Genomic DNA, 19,861 nt, shown 5'->3' with positions numbered 1-19,861 from the left:
AGCATGTTGTAGTGTTTTGGTCAAAGAAATGTATAAAATACTTTTATTTCAGATTCATTCATTTGTTGGTGTCTTTGATGAATGAATAGAAAATATTGACCCCACCACCTCATTGATACTGGCTTGCCTTTGCTAGCATCTGGGTATATAAGCTAATGGACAGCAGCAATTATGTGCCACCACTGCAAATAATTCAAGCTGCATTTTAAATCTCTTTCCTAATGTTGTTTGGATGGCAGAAGAAAGCAACAGGTGATAGGACATGTATAGTTATCATTACTTATAAGATATCTCACCTCTGTGCCTCTGACAGCAAGATTATCTACATTTCTGTGCTTTCACTGCAGAGGACATAAGGTCCAGCTTGCTTGCTTTACAAGCTGTTGGAAAGCCAGAAGCCATGTTGTAAATGACCAATTAAATGAAAAGAAATAACAAGGGACTGCAAAACTGCCTGGAAGGAATCATAAAATCTAGTAAGGAGGGAAAAAGTTGGTCTTTGCAGGAAGCCCTGCTAACGATAATTACAGCCAGGGAATTCCCCCTGCCCCATATATGATCCCCATCCTCCTTGATCCAACATATCTAACACCAAGGAAAACACAGAAAGAGAGATTTTCATTCATCAGAGATAAATTGTATGTGTGGACCTTACTAGTCCTCATTAATATGGCTGAAATTCAATGTGTCTTTGAACTGAGGAATGTGCTCGTCAGTAGAGATTGTGCAAGGACTCATGCAACATTAACACAATAACCCTGACATGTTGAATAAATGACACGATAGGAAACTAGAGCTGCTTTGGCTTTGCCTTATATTTGAAACACAGGCATGGTAATGTTATTTCATTTGGTGGTCTACACAGGGCAATACACAGCCACTGATTGTTCTGTCAAACCGGTCATATTGCTTGATACATTTAGAACACAAACTCACCCACTGAATACAAAACAGGCAAAACACACAGAAAGGAGAGGAGAGGATGAACATGGAGCAGTCCACATCCTACATTTGCAGGCTAAGGAAGGCAAGACAGGGAGAAGGAGATGTGGGGGGCAGGGGGTCCCCTGGGACTGTTATTCATATTCACTTCCCTCTTTGACAGACCCCCACCCCCTGACTGCATGCAGTGACACTTGGCGTCCAACTAAATCTAACTGAAATACCCAGCTTGCCTTGGCTGTGCAATCCATTCCTGATCAAAGTGTGTGTGTGTGTGTGTGTGTGTGTGTGTGTGTGTGTGTGTGTGTGTGTGAGGGTGGGGGGGAGGGGGGAGGGGTGACACCTAATAAATACACAGTGAAGAGACAATCAACTGTGAATAGAGGGAGGGGTCTTTTCCTACATTACGTGCAAGTAATATCCAGGACACAGTAACATTTTCTCAGTTCTCTGTTTACATATCAAGACATAGCATATTTATGGGCTCAGGACTCCAGCTAGTTTGGCTTAAAATCGGTTGCACAGTGAAAACCATCCCCTACTCTCCCTCACATTTATTTCTCTCACGGGGCCATGCTGTGACCTGGGAACAAGCAATACTCATGAGAAAAAAGAGACAAGTAGATTTCTCACATTACTGCAAATCAAACACTGTCAAATTGCTTGGCTTCTCTTTGACAGTGTGAAGTCTGTGCATTATTCCTCTTAAGTATCTGCCGCATCCAACCAAAAAACAGAGACAGGCTCATGATATCTGTGAGCTGGAAGACCTTGATGAGAGATGATGATTGGTTCTTAGCAGAAAATATATTGCAGTGTTGCAATCCAGAGGAAAACACACAAATCCTTTGCTGTCTGTGTCAGTATCAACTCGCTCGGGACTGTGATGCTTGGGACCCATCACTGGAATGGCCCTGAGCCAAAATCCTTAACCCACTGAGAGCGCTGTTGCTCCATCTGATCTAGCAGTTTGTCCACTGAGTCCTCTTTGTTCTCCAGTTTCAGGTATCTCCTTCCACTGCCCAGGTCTAGCTGAGGCCAGCTTCGGCGACTCTGCTCCTCCACTGCATCCAGTACCTGCCCAGGCATATTCACACAAACCTGTGAGGTAGACCCCCTTCTCAGGATCACAGGATTGTTTGACCGACCTTGCTCATTGGGTCTGTGGAGCACTTCTTCCAGATGGAAGACAGTTGTGGCTGTGCGCGGGTTAGTCCTGTAGCTCATACTGTGACAGCGCCTGGACTGGGCAGCAGGGATTTCCCAGTCATCCCCCCCTAAGGTGGACATGGAGCTAGCAGACACCAGGCAGTTGTTCAACAGTGTGGCAGGTTGGCTATTGAAGTTGGTACTGTCGATAGAGTCCACACCAACTTGCACATTAACGTCTGTCTGGCTAGAGTTACAAGAGTTTGAGCGGGAGGAGTGAAGTGAATGTGAAGAATACGACTCCTGGTGATGGAGGGCCTCTGTCTGCAGGAAAGCCTGCTGGTTCATGGCCTCCACCCCGCCCTCATGCTCTCCAAGGGTTCTGGTTTGGAGCAAAGGCTCGGAGCAGGCTAGTTGCTGCAGACAGAGGATGTTGAGTTGGGCAGCTGGTAAGCTACTCACGCACTGATAGTGTTTATTCATCGAATTGGCTACTGCTATTTCTTTTAAGTCTGCTGAGGGCATAGCTGCAGACACAGAGCAGATAACGCTACGCATCTGGGCCAGAAGCATCTGAGTCTCTCTGTCTCGGTTCTCATACAAAACTGTGTTGGCACAGATAAGGATGAAGAGTCCCACTCCCATGATGACAGGGCCAAGCAGCTTCATCCGCTCACTGTGAATGAGGCTGGCAGTGGATAAGAGGCCCTTGGTTCCCAGACTCCAGCCAGAAGTCTGCGACTCAGTAATAATTCCCCCTTTTGCGGGTCCCAGGAGAGAAGATCTGGATGTCCGGTAAGGCCAGTATCCCGCCACAGCCAGAGAAGTGCCAACAACAACCACGATCAACCCCAGAATAAGGAAGGCACCGGGCATGGAGCGGATGCGCAGTTTACCCTGGATCACTCCGTCCTTCTTCTTTCTGCCGCATAAGGTGAAGCGAGGTTTCCGTCGGTGGGATGGAGAAGTTGGTGTAACAGTTTGTTTTTTTTGGGTCATCATGGCTCAGGTCAGTCCAGAGCTTTGGCTCCTGGTCACACCCAGTCAGAGAACTGTGGAAATATGGGAAGAGTTCATAATCTAATCATAATGATGTATTAACATGCATGGCCGTAGCCAGCTATGAGGTCACTGAGGTCAGGACTTTGGTAATTATTTCAGAGTGAAAAATCAAACCCGGCTATATAACTGTATCGTTTATGTAGTAAATGTCTTTTTCGAGTGTCTGCCTGGCATCTGTGTGTGTGTGTTAGTTGTAACTGAGCACCCTGGCATGGACCCTCCCACCCAGTACTCCCTGATTCTCCACTGAAGTGAAATTGAAAAGCCGAGCAAGCCGGCAGATGATGTAGCTCATATGGGGAAGTGAAGTGAAAGATAGCCTAACGTTACGTATCATAATGTTATTGCTATGAAACCTTCAGAGGAACATTATCTGCGTTTAAGTAATTGCTTGCACCTGGTACCTCAAGTACCAGAGCACACCTGAGAACTTGGAATACAAGGTGCAAGCTATTTATGTAATGGCAGGATAGAAAACCTGCTGGATAGCGGTCCTTGTAGGACTGGGTTGGAGACCGCTGATCTAGAGGAGGGCTCTTCTTTCCAGTCCTACAAGGGTCCCTATCCAGCAGGTTTTCTATCCTGCATTTAAATTAGTTGCTTGCACCTTGTATCCCAAGTACCTGAAAACTTGGAATACATTCCCTTGCAGGACTAGGCTGGAGAGCCCTGCTATAGAGAATCAACATAGCCAAAAACACTAAGTTAAATTAATGTTGGTCGGCTATGACCTGTAAACAACTTGTGATGTGAAAAATCATTCTCTGCCATGCAAATGCTCAAAACGTGGCAGTATGTCTACGTAATGAACGACTAACAGGACCAGAGGCAATGCTTTTGCTTTAATTGATGATCACAGATTATATGTGTATCTGTCTGATTTTCAGTGAGCCACAAAGTGAAGAAGTGGAGGGAAAGACCAAGGGAAATAAACACAACTTCACGTGTACACACACATACACACACAGAGAATAATGAGTGACAATAGATAATGGGTGTGTATGTATTGTATCGTTAATGGGTTGTGAAATTGTGTATTGTTTGTACTGTAGTTTTATTTTGTACATTTATATTTATATAGAAAAACATTTGTTCATAAAAAGCTAATGGGTTGTGTTTGCAGGTGTAATTCTATAATTGTATGTATTTTATCATTTCTGCTCATTTTTGGTGTTCTGCAGTAAATAAAGATTTATTTATTTTTCTAAAAGAAAATAATAATAATTAATAATTTCAAAACCCTGGCTATGGCCCTGTTTGTTATCCACTCATGCAGTGTTTACGCTCATCTGTAGCTTCAGAATAGTGTACGCTGACCCCTCTGTAAAGCATGTGTGTGTGTGTGTGTGTGTGCGTGTGTGTGTGTGTAAGAGGGGCACACAAAACAAATTTTAGATTGAAGTATTTGCACAGTGACGTGTTTGCATGTGATTTGACCCAATAAAGTTTCTTCTTCTTCTTCTTTAAGCCCATGACAGTCCACCACTTAACTCTGTCACCAGGTTGGCTCTGCTACCACTCTGCTGCTCTATTCAGGTCGTCCTATGCTTCATTGTTCCACTATGGCAAAGTTTGGGTCGTCCAGAAACTATTCACTGGAATACCTACTGTTATGCCAAGTTATGCCAGAACAGTTCTACAGTACTTACTTCCTGTCCACCACTCAGCACTGTGATGTTGTTCACCTGTCACCAGGTTGGCCCTGCCACCACTCTTCCCACGTTATCCAGATCCACGGGGACGCTGCCTCTGCCTGCTTGGGCTCGGCCACTTCTTAGCTGGGGTTTCAATCCCAAGAAGTCCCAGAGCTCTCCAAAGCGACTTCACTACAAAGACCCTGCCGACTTCAACAAGCAGGATCCAGGGGGCTCTGGATGCTCATTCTCCTGCAGCGACCAAGTGTCGCCTCATTCATTTACCGGAGGCGGTACTTATTCATATCGCTCCTCTTCCGATCCCTCCGCCCTGACCCCCCCTGTAGTAGCGCCCCCCACTTTGGGAACCACTGACTTAACCATAGTCAGGCATTTCTATGTAAACGATTTCAAAATTTGTGGACCTAGTGGAAGATGATAATTTGATTCGAATTCTAATTTGAAGGTGTGACTGCTGTCAAGATTGATGTACTGCTGCATGGTGGTACTTTCCACAAGTGTATCAACTTTCAGGCATGCAATCACAGACAGCACATGTAGTTATTTTGTGTCATAGGTGTATAGGCCAACATTACTAATGTACATATGCTGTTTCAGCGACCTTGACTTATTGTTGGTAATGTCAAAACGGCTTCATCAACCAAATACTGAAATATTTGCTCTGAAATTCCAGCAAGATGTCTCACGGTCAATTACTTAAGTAATGACCTGATGATAGAAACCTGTTGAAAATGTGCCCTGAGGTACATTTAATTTCTGTGAGGAACGTATCAAGATTTACATTACATTTGTTTATCAAAATATATTAAAATAACATAAGTTGTGTCTACATGGTGAAATAAAAATGGAAACGTGCCATTCCCATAAGAACAAAAACATACCATCCTCATTGTCGGGCAGCAGGGATGGTCAATACTTTCTGAGTAAAAACTTAACTTCTTGACGCAAATTTGTTAAGATTGAAAGAACCAGTTGAAGTGATAGAAGTCCCTATCGAGCTATCTCCCAGATACCTAGACACTGTGTGTGTGCGTGTGCGTGTGTGTGTGTGTGTGTGTGTGTGTTGAGAGGGGAGGGGGGTCTTGTTCTGAGCCAGACACTCCCGGAATCCACAAGTTGTGCCTCATTACAGAAATGAACAAAGTGTCTGGACAGTGTGTGTGTGAACAAAGCGTCACTATCCGACTCATATTGACAGATTGTGACCGTCGCTAGTGTGTGAAGGGTAACATTAGTCTTCTAAATGTCCAGTTTCGTCTCGGTTGACAGACACAAAAATATACCCGCCAGAACAATTGGATCGGACTCAATATAAAGGAGGACATGCAGATTTCAGCGTTTCAGTAATGTGCGGTGTGTCTTTACCTTAAAGGCGGACAGCTGTGCCGTGCCGTTCCGGACCATCTCCCCAAAATTGTTTTTTGGGGGGATTCAGCTGCTGCATTCCTCTGCTCCCATACAATCCAGCACACAGCCCAGTGAACAGTCACATTTAAAATAAAAAAAATTCTAAACAGCCAATGTCACGTCCAGGACAAGCAAAGATCGGAATGCAGTCTACATCCAGGATGGCTCCCTAAATCCAATGTGGACCCGCAGAACCCCGCAGACGCTCTCTGCAGATCCTGTTGCAGCTTGTTCGTAGTTTCAGATCCTGATCAACTGGATCCTAGCTGAGCCCCCCTGGATCCAGGACTTAATCGGCCTCGGACAGCCAAAGTGGTCCGTCTTCAACAACTCCTAACTCGTGTCATCCTCAGAGCGTTTTGTCTGAAATCCAGTCCACTGAGCTCCAGCTGGACTGAATGTAAAGCAAGAGCACTTGTACACCTCCGCTTGGAAAAATAGTCTGTTTTTTTCAAAATAAAGCTCTCCACATGTACAATGGGAAAAGTCGTTCGTTGATGTCACCAAAGCTGCGTTACTCCTTATAAACAAACACTGGTGTTTATCTCATGAATCTGGGTGTAATTGATAATTAACATAAACCGTCTTCATTCATCTAAACCTCATTAAAGCAGCGTACAAAATCATCTTCACAACACAATTATAAAGAGACGATCGCAATTTCCAGAACAAACGCCATAATCCTAAGTGAAAATACAATGTTACAGAAGTTGCATTTATCCCTTATTCGGTTACAACAATGATTATTTAACACTTATATTGGTTTGATGATAATGTTTGCGTGATAAGTTGTACTTCGTAAAACGACAGTACGTGAAAATTATGAATGCAATGTCATTTACATTGTAATTATATTTATTATTAGCTATTAATGAGAAAATATGAGTTGCTTTCAGTAAATTGCTTGAGTTAACTTAAGGATGATAATGTTAAGTAGATCTGAAGGCGAAAAGAATGAGATATTTATATTTCATCATAGTAAAGATGGTTATGTTATTAAGTATTACTGTGCGGTATTGTTGCAGACAGAGACAGAGACAGAGACAGAGACAGAGACGGGGGGGGGGGGGGGGGGGCTCAGCGATGTTGACAGAAACATTTGTTGTTTGTTGCTAGAAACATTGATGGCTGTGTGCCCCCCAGTGGATGAATCGGGTCACTGCAGGCATACTGATAACATTTCTTCATTCTGCTGACTGTTTTCCAATGGCGGCACAAAGTATAAGACAATTTTAATTTATATTTACGTCAATAAGATCTTTCGTTGTTGATATGTACAATTTTCTATGTATTTGATTTTGATCATAGATGAATTTGGATCAATGCCAGCTGCATTTTCTTCTTAAAATCATGCTTAACTCTAACCATGCTAACAGTATCCCAGTTTTATAGATTTTCCATAAAATTTAAAATCTTACACAGCTCACAATCGCGAGGATCCCTTTTTCTTGTGTAGGAAGAGCTGAACGAGGTCATATCACGAGAGCTGAGTAGCCACTCAACAAGTTCCAAGCCACAATCCTGGTTAACGACAAATGTCCAGACTGGACGATGTCCTGTTGGGTCTATCTTGTCCAATTCAGAGATTTGAGTCCCAAACACACCAAACTTCAAACAATGTAGTCTGCAATTCCAGAGCATTACAACGTTGTCATGAAAGACCACATGAAAAATATATACAGACATATATTGACCAATCACTCATTGATACGGAGGTAAAGGGGAAGGGAGATGGGTTATCACCATGGTGAATACATGATAACACAATGCAGTGATAGCAGGAATAGCTACAGTGGTAGGTGAACTATTTTATCTAAGTGGTGGCTGTGACCGACACAGTGAGCATGTGTTGTTGTTGTAGTGAGACAGAAAAACTGCAATGTCATAACTGTAGGAAATAGCAGTGCTATGGTGCTGCAGCTCCCCCTGTTGTTGCTGCAGCTGCAGAAAACTACGTCAAATTACTGTAACAGTAAAAAAATATCTCCCCTTTTTGTTTTGCTTTTTTGTTTTTCCCTCTATATCTCCCCTCTTCTTTTCTCTGACTGTAGCCCATGATGTGGTTGTCCTGTAAAAACTGTACCCATGAGATCTTTGAAGGGGCAACAATGTCATTTTAACATAACCTTTGCTGGCTGTGGCTAGTTGCTGTCACGCTGTGTCATCCCTTTGCTTTCATTCACATGAACATTACACAGCCTGGTTCTCTTGAGGGTTTTAGTTCTCTTCTTTTTCTCTGTCTTTTTGTTTCTCCCCCTCTGTATGTATACAAATACTCTGCACACGGCAATTTTTTACACACCCATGTAACAGAACCGTTACAATTAGTTTTTTTATTCATCCACAATAACATTATTATTCACCACCTGTACAACTCGACTGTACAGGTCACTGGCTGTGCTATGTCACTGTCACTGTGATGTTTCTTTCCTTTTCCTCTTTCTATTTCCTTTCTCTGCTCATTGTCATGTCAAAAGCTTTTTTCAATCAGAATATTCAACAAAAAAACGTAATGACTTTGACACAGCAAAAGAAGCCAATAGATGCGGATGAGGTCAGGGGTCGTACGATACAGAGAGGAAGTTAAAAAAGGGCTGAGACACTATACTTATTTAGCAATTACTGTATTAGTTACAGACACTGGTCAATTACAGACATATTCATCCACTTTCTTGGTACATAAAGTACACAGCCCCGAAGCATTCATTTGACCCTAAGGCAAATGAAAATGGCTCCAGAGCCAAAACAGCAATTCTGCTATTTAGGGTGCCATGGGGCTGTAAATGATGATCTGTAAAAAATAAAAATAGGTGTATATTTACACAATGTTGCATGATGCTAGGAGGAACCATTTCCGTGTAAAAAAGTTGATGTCCGGAGACAGAAAAGTCAGCCTCAAGTCTGGATTTGAAGCTCATTGGTTTTAACTGAAGTGCTGTTGGCCATTAACCTTGAACTACACCTCATTGTGCCTGTTGGACCGCTTCTCCAGACTCCTTTGACTCCTATTTACAAGAAGTGTAACGAGAGAGCTACAGAATTTTCTGGGCCTGATCTGGGGGAATTTTTCCTCGACAACTACAGATACATGTGATGACTATTTAACCTTTAATAAGTGAGCACTGCAGCAAGGCTCCTCTAGAGATAACTGAAGGGGATACAGAGCTTTTGCTGCCTGGGTCAAAAGCAAATAGAAGAAGAAGTACAAAGCACTCAGGTTATACTGGTGCTTAGACAGTAAACGCTGGTCTAGCAGGTGATCAGTTGCAGATGGCTTGACAAAATCAAAACCCCCACAATCAGGCAAAGTCAGTATCACAACGCCGCTAATCAACAGACTTTGTCAATTCCGGCTTTCTTTATGCAGAAATGTGCACAATCCCATAAAAAAGGGTGTGTCTGGAAAGACGAGCCTACAGGAACAAGATGGAGGTAAGTAAAGTAAGATTTTCATGTCAAGCACACTTTGAATGAAGCTGTCTTAGTGTGCAAGTCTTAGTTGCAATCACGGCAACCTGAAACAAATGGAAAAGCTCAGAGAATAACAGATAAATACGTTCTGCCTTCCACCGATAATCTGTTGCATTTGGTAAAATTGGGGAATTCAAGCAGATTAAGGGAGACCTCCTAAAGATAGGTCAAGGGGATCCTCCTGGATTGGTGATGCTATTTCCGAACAAGGTGATCGGGCAAGAGGCTGATCAGAGGAGAGTCAACTTCATGACATCCGAAAACTGCCTTCAGCTTAACCAGACTCATGAGAACAATGACTCTCCTGCTGAGTCTTCAGAGAGAAACAGAAACCAGCTTTCAGAGCTGAAGAAACTGAGAGCACTTTTGATTTGACATGGGATCCGACAATCTGATTCACATCTGGAAAGACTCCAAAAGGGAAGATTTTCCACGATTTCACTCCACACTTTCGATATATACACAATATGTGTGTGTGTGTGTGTGTGTGTGTATTGTGTGTGTATATTGTGTGTGTATGTATATTTATTTGTTTCCTTGTGTAAGATGCACATGGCAAAATAGTGCAGTTGACACCGAGAGCTCTTGTTTAGGAAGTGACAGGCTCAACTCTATACAACGCCAATTTGTGGTCATGTAGCAGAGTTTGACCCAAATGGCCTCCAGATGGCTCCTCTGAAAAGCTCAGCTCAGCTACTATTGTTGCAGCAACACATAAATCCTCCAAACCTTACAGGGCCTCCTGGTTGGGATTATGAATACATATATGGGGTCTAGCAAGTGATTGGTTGAAAGGTCTGTCACATGAGTCAAATGATTCACAATCACCATAAAACAAATTTGGTCAGCACTCAAACAGTGGATGGCTTATTAGACTGGAAGGAAGAAGACATCATCCACAGCCAGGAGCTGACGCGCCACCTCATGTACAACAGCACCATCTACAGGTAGAAAGTGGAAGTGCAGGAGGAGCATATCTAGCACTAGCCAGAAGCTGCTGCAGCTCCCTCTATTGACCATTCACCTCCACCATATACTGCACTGGAATACTAGACCAAGCTTTGAAGATGCATATATATATATATATATAATATATATACGCTTCAAGAGACACCACATTACACAGTAATGGAAAAAGCAGCCTTACTCCAGTGACCGAGGTATAACAGGAGCTGTTTCAGACCATCACACCAAATCCAATAATGGATTCTGGGGAAACATTTGCAAATGCCATGCAGAAGAAGGTGGTACAGTGCAAACCTACTTCAGCAGATTGATAGTGTTTGTTTGAATCAATTGGCCAAACCAGTCAACTGGGTTTCTACTTCTCTGCGGGCTATTACAAATGACTATCTTTGTCAAACTCAGGTGACTGCCTAGTGTGAATCACTAGAGACAATTATAATTGTATGCATGTCTGATTCATATAATCACGAGTGTATTTAGGGTTTTTTCCATTTTATAGTAGTAAGGTCTTTTCTTCTTTGTATTGTATTGGAACTGTTTTTATCCATCTCTTAAGCCAGATGTATGAAGGTTCATGTGTTTTGGGGGTCATGTTAATAAAAAATACTTATTTTACGATAATGTTAATCTAAGTAAGTTTAATACTTGGGTTTCATCTTTTTATCTAACCTCTTCTTTCTTAGTTCAGCCTGTTCTGGTTACACGTCAAGCTCATTGTTTAGGAATGTGTGTCTCCTGAGCTACCCTGAAATGGGAGCAGTTGTTCCAGGCCCAGTGTTCCCCTTAAAACATGTCCAGTGTGAAGATAGCACATGATGGTCACAGTGTGTAGACATGATTTCCTTATATGGACACACCAATGAACATAAAATTATCCAATCAGATTCAGTTTCTTTATCTTTGAAAACCTCTACATATGTGTGGATGTGTGTGATGTACATAAAGAACTGGGTCTTTACATGTTCAAGCGAAGTTTGTAATTGCTGCTAAGCTGATAAGGATGTAATCAACCACATATTATTTTCAGGAAATAATGCACTTAAAAAATATCCAATTCTGATGGTTCTACAATAAACATTGAAAGAGATATAAATTAGTTTGTGCTGGTAAATGTTTGGTTCTATCAAAGATCAACAAGTGTTCAGGCAAGATCGTGTGTTCTGATCATCTCATCTTTCAGTAGTTAATTCTTTGTTTTATTCATAAGTACATACAATAAGTTGTGTTATAGCAATATTTATTTTAATAGCGACAGTAGGTGGCATCCAGTAGTCAATTATTACAATTTCAAACATTAAAAATAGTTCCGCTAACAAATGCAGTTTTAAATGAAGACCATAACTTGAATTTGAAATTACTTGTACTTAAAGTTAAGACAATTGTGTAATACATACATCTTTTCAAATTGGTGTGTGGACAATGGAAATTGAACAATGGAAATATGTTCATGTTATATGTATTCAATTCAATTCAACTTTATTTATATTGCACCAAACCACAACAAAAATGACCTCAAGGCACTTTATATACAGAGCATTGAAAGAAAACCAACATTCCCCCATGAGCAAGCACTTGGCAACAGCGGCAAGGAAAAGCTCCCCTTTAACGGGAAGAAACCTCAGGCTGAACCGTGCACTAGGTGGGTGGCCATCTGCCTTGATCGGTTGGGTATAGAGAGAGAGAGAGAGAGAGAGAGAGAGAGAGAGAGAGAGAGAGAGAGAGAGAGAGAGAGAGAGAGAGAGAGAGAGAGAGAGAGAGAGAGAGAGAGAGAGAGAGAGAGAGAGAGAGAGAGAGAGAGAGAGAGAGAGAGAGAGAGAGAGAGACTCATGTATCTGTATCTTTAAGATCATCACTTCATGAGCTGCAGTGTAAAGTTTTGTAACCACCTTAAATCAAACTCAGCACAGTGTGACAAGACAAAGGAATCAAAGGTTGAGCCACGGTCCTCCTGGCCTGAAGCCAAATAAAACAGGCGGAGATTTTGTCTTTGGTTCATTACACATTTTTTATTATTCTTAAGTTTTTACTTTTTTTCCCCATTCTCATGATCTCTTAAGCAAAATCTGTGAACCAAGTACTACTTTTTTATCTTTGTACCAAGCTACACACAGTATTACCAATTCAGAGGACAGTTAACGTTATTTGGAAATTATTTTGCACTTAGTAACTTTGAAGTTAAGTTTACCCTTCCGATAGTATAATTTATCTACTTTCATTGTTCACCAATCTAATCAACCATTAAATCCCACCTCATCTCTGTCATGTCTCACCATGTAATAGTTTAGTTCATGTTCAGTGTTTAATGTCTGGTCCTTGTCTCACGTTATGTTAAGTACCGTCACTCATGTCTTGTGATCGCCTGCCCCGCCCTTGATTGTTGTCACCTGTGTCTCATTACCTCATGTATGAGTAGTCCATGTCTCCCCTTGTCCTGTGCCAGTTTGTCTTGCAACATCTTGTAAAGTTGTGTTAAGTTGAGTGTCAAGTATCACGTCAAGGGTAGCTTTTGGCCTCATGTATATTTTTGTAAAGTCTAATGATTTTGGAGTAAAGGATATTATATATATCACAATCATTCATTTATTAGTCTTGTTACTTAGTCATAATTATTAATTTATCTGTAAGTTGTCTGTGAATATTTATTGGAGCAGAGTACTAGAGGTGTGACAGATAATGTGACAGATAATTCAGTCTCTGTCTCTAATTCAGTTTCTGTTATTGATCTGATTCAATTAAATTACTTGGATAGGGTTTGATTGATTTCCAACAGATAAAGAATTAATAAATATAAAAACCCCGGGGGTGGTTCCCTGATAACATGTGCATATTCATAGCAGGAGAGCTACTGTTCCTACATCCTGTATGAGGTCATACAGTCATCATCACCATCAAAACCGATTATCCAGGTGATGACTGGTGGATATTATCCTGTGAATTACAACAGCAGTACACCAACTTTTGATTACAGTCTATAATAGGTGGAAAGAAGATAGCAGATTCACATTCGTCATCAGCAGAGTCCTGTGAATGGCCTGTACATGCACCTGCCTGCAATGTTACTGCTTTCAATCACAACACAGCATACAGGCAGTTTCTTGAGGTGGGAAATCAGAGGTAAAGATGTCCCTGAGTATTGATCCCTGCTCCCATTTACACACAGACATTCCAGGGAAGACTGCATGAGTCAATAAACAAGACAGAGAGAGATGGGATGTGTGTGTGTGTGTGTGTGTGTGTGTGTGTGTGTGTGTGTGTGTGTGTGTGTGTTTGTGTGCCTTTGTATGTGCTGTGTCTGTATCTTTGTTTTATCTGTATGTCTGAATGTCTGAATGTGTGTGTGTGTTTGTGTGCCTTTGTATGTGCTGTGTCTGTATCTTTGTTTTATCTGTATGACAGTATGTCTGAATGTGTGTGTGTGTGTGTGTGTGTGTGTGTGTGTGTGTGTGTGTGTGTGTGTGTGCTGTGGTAGAAGATGGAGCAGAGCTTGTAATGTCCTTCTTAATTTCGAAATACAGTGTTCTGATTTAGTGAGATCATGAAAAACATTTATCTCGCATTGAAGATTAAATATATAAGAACAATGGCACTGCACTGAGATATCTCCTCTCCTGTTGTGTTTCTTCTTCTTCAGTTGATTTTTTGGCTGCTTGGCATCCATACAGTCGCATTACCGCCACCTGCTGGACTGGACTGGACCCTTGCCCTGTCTAACTGGCATATCTGTGGCATGCTTGAATTAGCACGAGACGGCATTAACCATGTAGTTGCATGTGTGAATATTGAAAATCACCCACAGTGCCCTAAAGATTAAGCCAGCATCATGCAATTATCTATGTGTGAAAAGGGCTTTACACTTCTCTGAATGTGTGTGATCAACATAACCATATTTTCAAAGCAGGAAATATGTGGAGTCGCTTATAATCACAACTGAACGACTTGTATGTGTGCTCCTGAAATGATTTGTATGTTTGTTTGTATGTATGAATGTATGTGAGAGCATTTCAATAGTGTATTTAAGTAGTGAATGGAAGAGTGTTTCAGTGGTATGCGGGAGAGTGTTTCAGTAGTGAGTGTGATAGTGTCTCAGAATTTAAGTCCTACATGGCCATATGAATGTGTATATATTGTGTGTGTGTGGGTGTGTGTGTGTGTGTGTGTGTGTGTGTGTGTGTGTCTCTGTGTGTGTAAGCAAGTGAGAGTGAGATAGGGAGGGAAAGAGAGAGAGAGAGCGAGATCTCAAACATAAAGGCCTCAAATAGAAATGGTTTAATAATGAATGTAAAAACCTCAGAAAGTCAAGCCAGTCTTTGTATATGCCACTATCACAAACAATGTCTCAACGGACTTTGCAGGCCGACAACATCAGGAAAATTCCTGACCCCACCCAAAGCTCTCGAGGAGCACAATGCTAAAACCTTAATGTATAAGGAAATATGGAAGAAACCTCGTGGGAGGCAATTCGGAGAGAGATTCCCTCTCCACAAATGGCTGGGTGTGCAATAAGAACTTCCAGTGGGATTTCATTGCAGTGCATTAGGAAATAACATGCAAGACAGAGACGAGGAAGAGAGAGATAGGCAGAACGAGGGAGAGAGAGAGCGTGAGAGAAAGAGATGAAGAGAATGACAAAGTCCAGGTATGCAGGTAAGCTGATGATGCTGCAGGGGGGGCAGCTAGGCGAAGCAGATGGTGGGAGGTTAGTTGGGGATGAGAAGAATGGCAGTGTGGAGTCTGCCATGGAAAAAGGGATGGGGGAAGGGGGGTCAACTGAAAAACAGCTGACCTATGGACCCCACACTCAAGGGTGTGTGAGATTTAAAAAATTGTAAGGAGCGTGCCTCTTTAACGAGTGCAGGAAGTGTGTTCCAGGGAAAAAGAGCGCAGTGCGAAAATGCTCTAATTCCAAAACTCTTTGTTGGGATGACAATGTAGCGACGCAAAAACTGGCGTGATGTGATCAAATCTATGAGTTTTAGTCAGGGGTCTTGTTGCAGTGTTTTGAACAAGCTGCAGTTTTTTTCAGAGAAGAGGAGTTCAAGTCATAGAAGAGGACATTACAGTTTTTGTTTGTTTTTTCGAATTAGCATTTCAGCATCTGCTTTGCTAAGAAATTGTCTGATTCTGGCAATATTTTGGATATGGAAGTATGCAACCCTTGACATTAAAAAGTGGAAATTACTTTATCCTGCCTTTTATGGCTAGAAGGCAGGATTTCAGATTGGTTCCCAGAATCGTTGTTGGGGTTTATGAGAACATAAAATTCGGTATCATCCATATGAATGAAAACTTATGGCAAAATGAAGAAAGAAAGACTAACCTGACAAACGTAAGAAATTGAGGAACCTATCAAACAAAACATTGGGATCCAGTCAACCAGAGCACATGTCTTCACTATGGCAAACATTAAAACTGTATAAAAATATGGAATGGAAAAAAGGTACCATCCTATCAGAAACCAGCTACATGCTATTGAGGAATCCATGAAAACAAACAACTTCTGTGAAAATTGGAACACTCTACATCAGGGGTCGCCAACACGTCGCTAGCAAATACCGGTAGCTCGCCAAGCGTTTCTGAGTAGCTCGTCGAAAGGTTCAAAGAATATGTACATTTGACAACGCACCGTCACTTGGTAAAGCTGTTTAAATTTCTGTCCAATCAAATTCAGACATCCTGCATTCTTTTGTCATAAAACGATTATAAACCAATCAGCAGGCAGTCCAACATAGGACGCTGCTGTCAAGTTTGGTTACGTGACACCGTAACGTTCGGCTAGCAAGCACACGCCGTATTTGAGGATGATAAAACAATCTGATAAATGGCAACAAATAAACAATTTTCATGAGGAATTTTAAAAAAAATTACAAATGGGAATGACAAGTGTGTGCGTGTCTTATTTGCGGTACGAACGTGTCTGTGGAGCGCCACCACACCAAAGTCCACAGCAACTTTTCACTGGACTTTCGGCTGCTAGCAGGGCGTCATGTGTTGTTAGCAAACAAGCAAACAAAATAATTGTTTCTGCAACTTACAAGACAGAATGATGGGCTGATCTCGGTCTGCAGTGCGCGAAAAGATGAGTGACAGCTGTAAAAAAAAAAAAAAAAAAAAAAAAGCAGCATTTGGATGCATTTTAACAATTGTGACAACATGAAGGAGGAATGCAGAATTTGCAGAATTAAGATGTCATGCCAAGCAGGGTCCACAAAAAAACTTCACAGACATGAAAACTGTGCATCCAACAGTCCAGTTGGAAGAAAAAAAGGCTGGCTAGCGTGCCTGCTAGTACTGTCAGTGCTTCTACAACCATTGGGATTTAGACGCTCCACGAGGCTCTCAATCCAGTGTATGTTCTCTCCAAACAGGGAAACACTCCAAACTGTACGACAGAGAACATGCTTCACTGCAAGAACATTCCAAGATCAAGATTTTAATTCCTCATAAAAAAGTACCACACTCTCTGTTATCTCACTAATATCAGAACAGACAATTACAGGGAATGTGAAGGGAAGTTGTGACAGTGATATGTGGACAGACAAACAAATGTGAAATATGAAAGGTATAGTATTGGTAAAATAGTAAAATAAGTAACATTTTTACGAGATCAATATGATGTGAATTTATTTGTGTGAGCTTGACACTGAAAATGTATACAGAAATAAACAAGCTCATGTTGCTGAATTGAAGTGCATTTTGATACAAAATGTGAGTGTTGAGTGTTGGATATCAACATCTTGTAAATGTTCACAACAAAAGACGCTTATTCAGCTGGTTTGTGTGGAGAATCAGCTGTAGCTCCCAGAGACCAAAAGGTTGGAGACCCCTGATCTAGATCAAAGAAAAATCAAAGACATCAGAGACATGCGCTTTCCACAGAATACAGACACTCAAAAAGACAAGACATCACCAATAACCAGGGTTGTAGAATAAAGTATCTTAATCTTAATCTTAATCTTACAGCACACTCAGCACCGGGAAGAGAAGACAGAGAGAGAGTATGATGAATAATAAATTATTCCACCAAAATTCAAAATTCATATCAGAGCAAACTGAGAGCTAAATATGTAGCAGACCTCCTCTTCATCAGTTCTGTGGGACTGCATACAGTGGGAGCTACTGCCTTAGTTGACGACAATTGTCAGGGTCTGTCTCTGTCTTGTGTATTTGGTGTTCTGTGTCCGCAGTGTTGGGTCCACTGATAAAGACTTGGACCGGAGTACAACCATAGTGAAACACTGTTAATCTTCTGCTTATTCCTGCACAGCGCTGTTCTCTGTACATAAATATATTGTGCATACAAACAGAACAGATATCATAAAAACATTTATAAAAATAAATAACAACATTTTGCAGTGTTTACACATTTACACACTTATTGCGATTTATGTTTCTCAATGCACTTGACTCAATTCATGTCTGATCGTCCACTTTTGTCTGTTTTATTGTTTTAGTTGTTTCCATCTGTATACACACACACACAGCCCTGTCTACACAATTCATTATTCCAGTATATCATTTATTGTACAATGCATATGTACTTTTTTTTTTACTGGAGACTAATGTGACTGCTGAGCTACAGTACCTCAGTGCCACCGTCCTGGTTAGCAAACAGACAAATATATAATCACTGCATATTGTCCTGGTTTGTATATCTCACAGAGCCTTAGTTTCAGCTGGACCGAGGTGCGAATCACAGAGTTTCACCTCTGGAACACACCTGCTCACATTGAAGTGTATGTTTGAAGTTTATTTATTTGATATGGACAATACAATGTGATAGCTGTCCACCAGAAGCTTCTCTTGAAAAGACAAAAAGTATATTGATACAGTGAAGTGAAGAAACACTTCAATATACAGTGTTTGTTATTACGTTTCTATTAATATTAACAACACAAAATAACGTTTGACCATTTTGAAGTTGATGGAAGATTTGTTTGTCTTGAACATCTTGGAACATGAAACAAAACAACAACAAACAAAAAGAAACTGATCTCCTCTTGTAGCTATGAACAAGCATATTTGATTATTAGTTTTTCTTCAAAGAACTTAGCATATTTTCAGGTTATATTTTGATTTCCCAAGAAGGTCACTTTTTTTATGGAAATCAATGTTCACCAGGTCAGAGTCAGGGTCAAAGCTCCTGCAGATGGAGAGCCGTTTGTCCAGCCAGGCCTTGGCCACAGCTGGCCCATCATGCAGGAGGGGGGGGGGGGGGGGGGGGGGGGGGGGGGGCAATGACCGGCCAGCGGCCCACTGTTTAAATGAATATCAATCGTGCCTCCCAGGCCAAGCACGACCAGGCTGTGATTGGTTGGTAGCAGAGTGACCTGGGAGCGTCCGGAGAAAGCTGCTGTATCAGTGTCCATTCAGTGATAACAATGAGGTTGAATAACTAATGAGCGGCATCCAGGCTGAGGTGTCCTCTCCTCTTCATTCTGAGATCAGCAGCCTTCCATGGGTCACCTACTGGACCTGGGACTCTACGGGAAACCAACAATGCTTTAAAAATAAGAATAGAATTTTTAGCTTTAGCACCAAAGAACACAAACTGGAGGAAGACTGAGAACTGGACACCTCTTCTTAAGGAATACTATTTTATTTTTGAAGGATCCAAGGACAACAAGCTTTAACGTGGAGAAGGTTGACTGAAGAAAATCCAAATGAAAGCACAAGTGCTCCTGGCCTGGCTGACAGCTACGCTCTGTTTCTGTAAGTATAACACCTTTGACAGTAGTGCACGCTGACTTATAACTGGAACAAATTATCATTAATCTCTCAGTTTACATATTGAAATCCATCCATAACAATCTCTCAGTGGAGATGAAATTGTTGACTACAGCCAGTTACTAAGCTAAATGATCATTCATTTCATTCAGTGTGGTTCAGTCTGATCTGCATGCGTGCTGAAAGATTTTCTCTAAACTGCTAGCTGTGTGATTTACACTTGAACTTTCAATGAAGTAAACTTCATTCAAATAATTCCTAAGTGCTAATATTCAGTGTAGAGTTCATTATTTAAAAAGCAAGAGAAAGAAGTACACTTAAAGTTATTCTCTCTGTATTTGTATAATTATATGATCTGTTTTTTTATTAATTGTATTATTGATGATCTGATTATTTGCAGCAGAATACAGGATTGTGTCCTTATCCTAAAAGTGAATGAGCATTGCCACATGAGCATTTCAGAGAATACTTGAAAGATTTCAAGT

General features: G+C 41.3%; 1 protein-coding gene across 1 annotated transcript; it reads right to left on the bottom strand.

Annotated features, from left to right (window-relative positions):
* Positions 1-762: 762 nt before the first annotated feature.
* On the bottom strand, positions 763-6,583 carry tmem200b (transmembrane protein 200B). The gene is made up of 2 exons (XM_076157194.1): positions 6,174-6,583; positions 763-3,143 (listed from the first exon to the last, which is right to left on the bottom strand). Exon 2 carries the CDS (start codon positions 3,091-3,093, stop codon positions 1,843-1,845), a length of 1,251 nt encoding a protein of 416 aa, XP_076013309.1. The 5' UTR covers positions 3,094-3,143; positions 6,174-6,583; the 3' UTR covers positions 763-1,842.
* Positions 6,584-19,861: the final 13,278 nt, after the last annotated feature.

This window comes from Genypterus blacodes, unplaced genomic scaffold (assembly GCF_046128005.1).
Source record: "Genypterus blacodes isolate CSIRO-AG114 ecotype Tasmania unplaced genomic scaffold, CSIRO-AGI_Gbla_v1 ptg000072l_1, whole genome shotgun sequence".
Taxonomy (NCBI): Eukaryota; Metazoa; Chordata; class Actinopteri; order Ophidiiformes; family Ophidiidae; genus Genypterus; species Genypterus blacodes.
The sequence above is the reverse complement of the archived record's forward strand: the minus strand, read 5'-3'. Positions and strand labels throughout refer to the sequence as shown.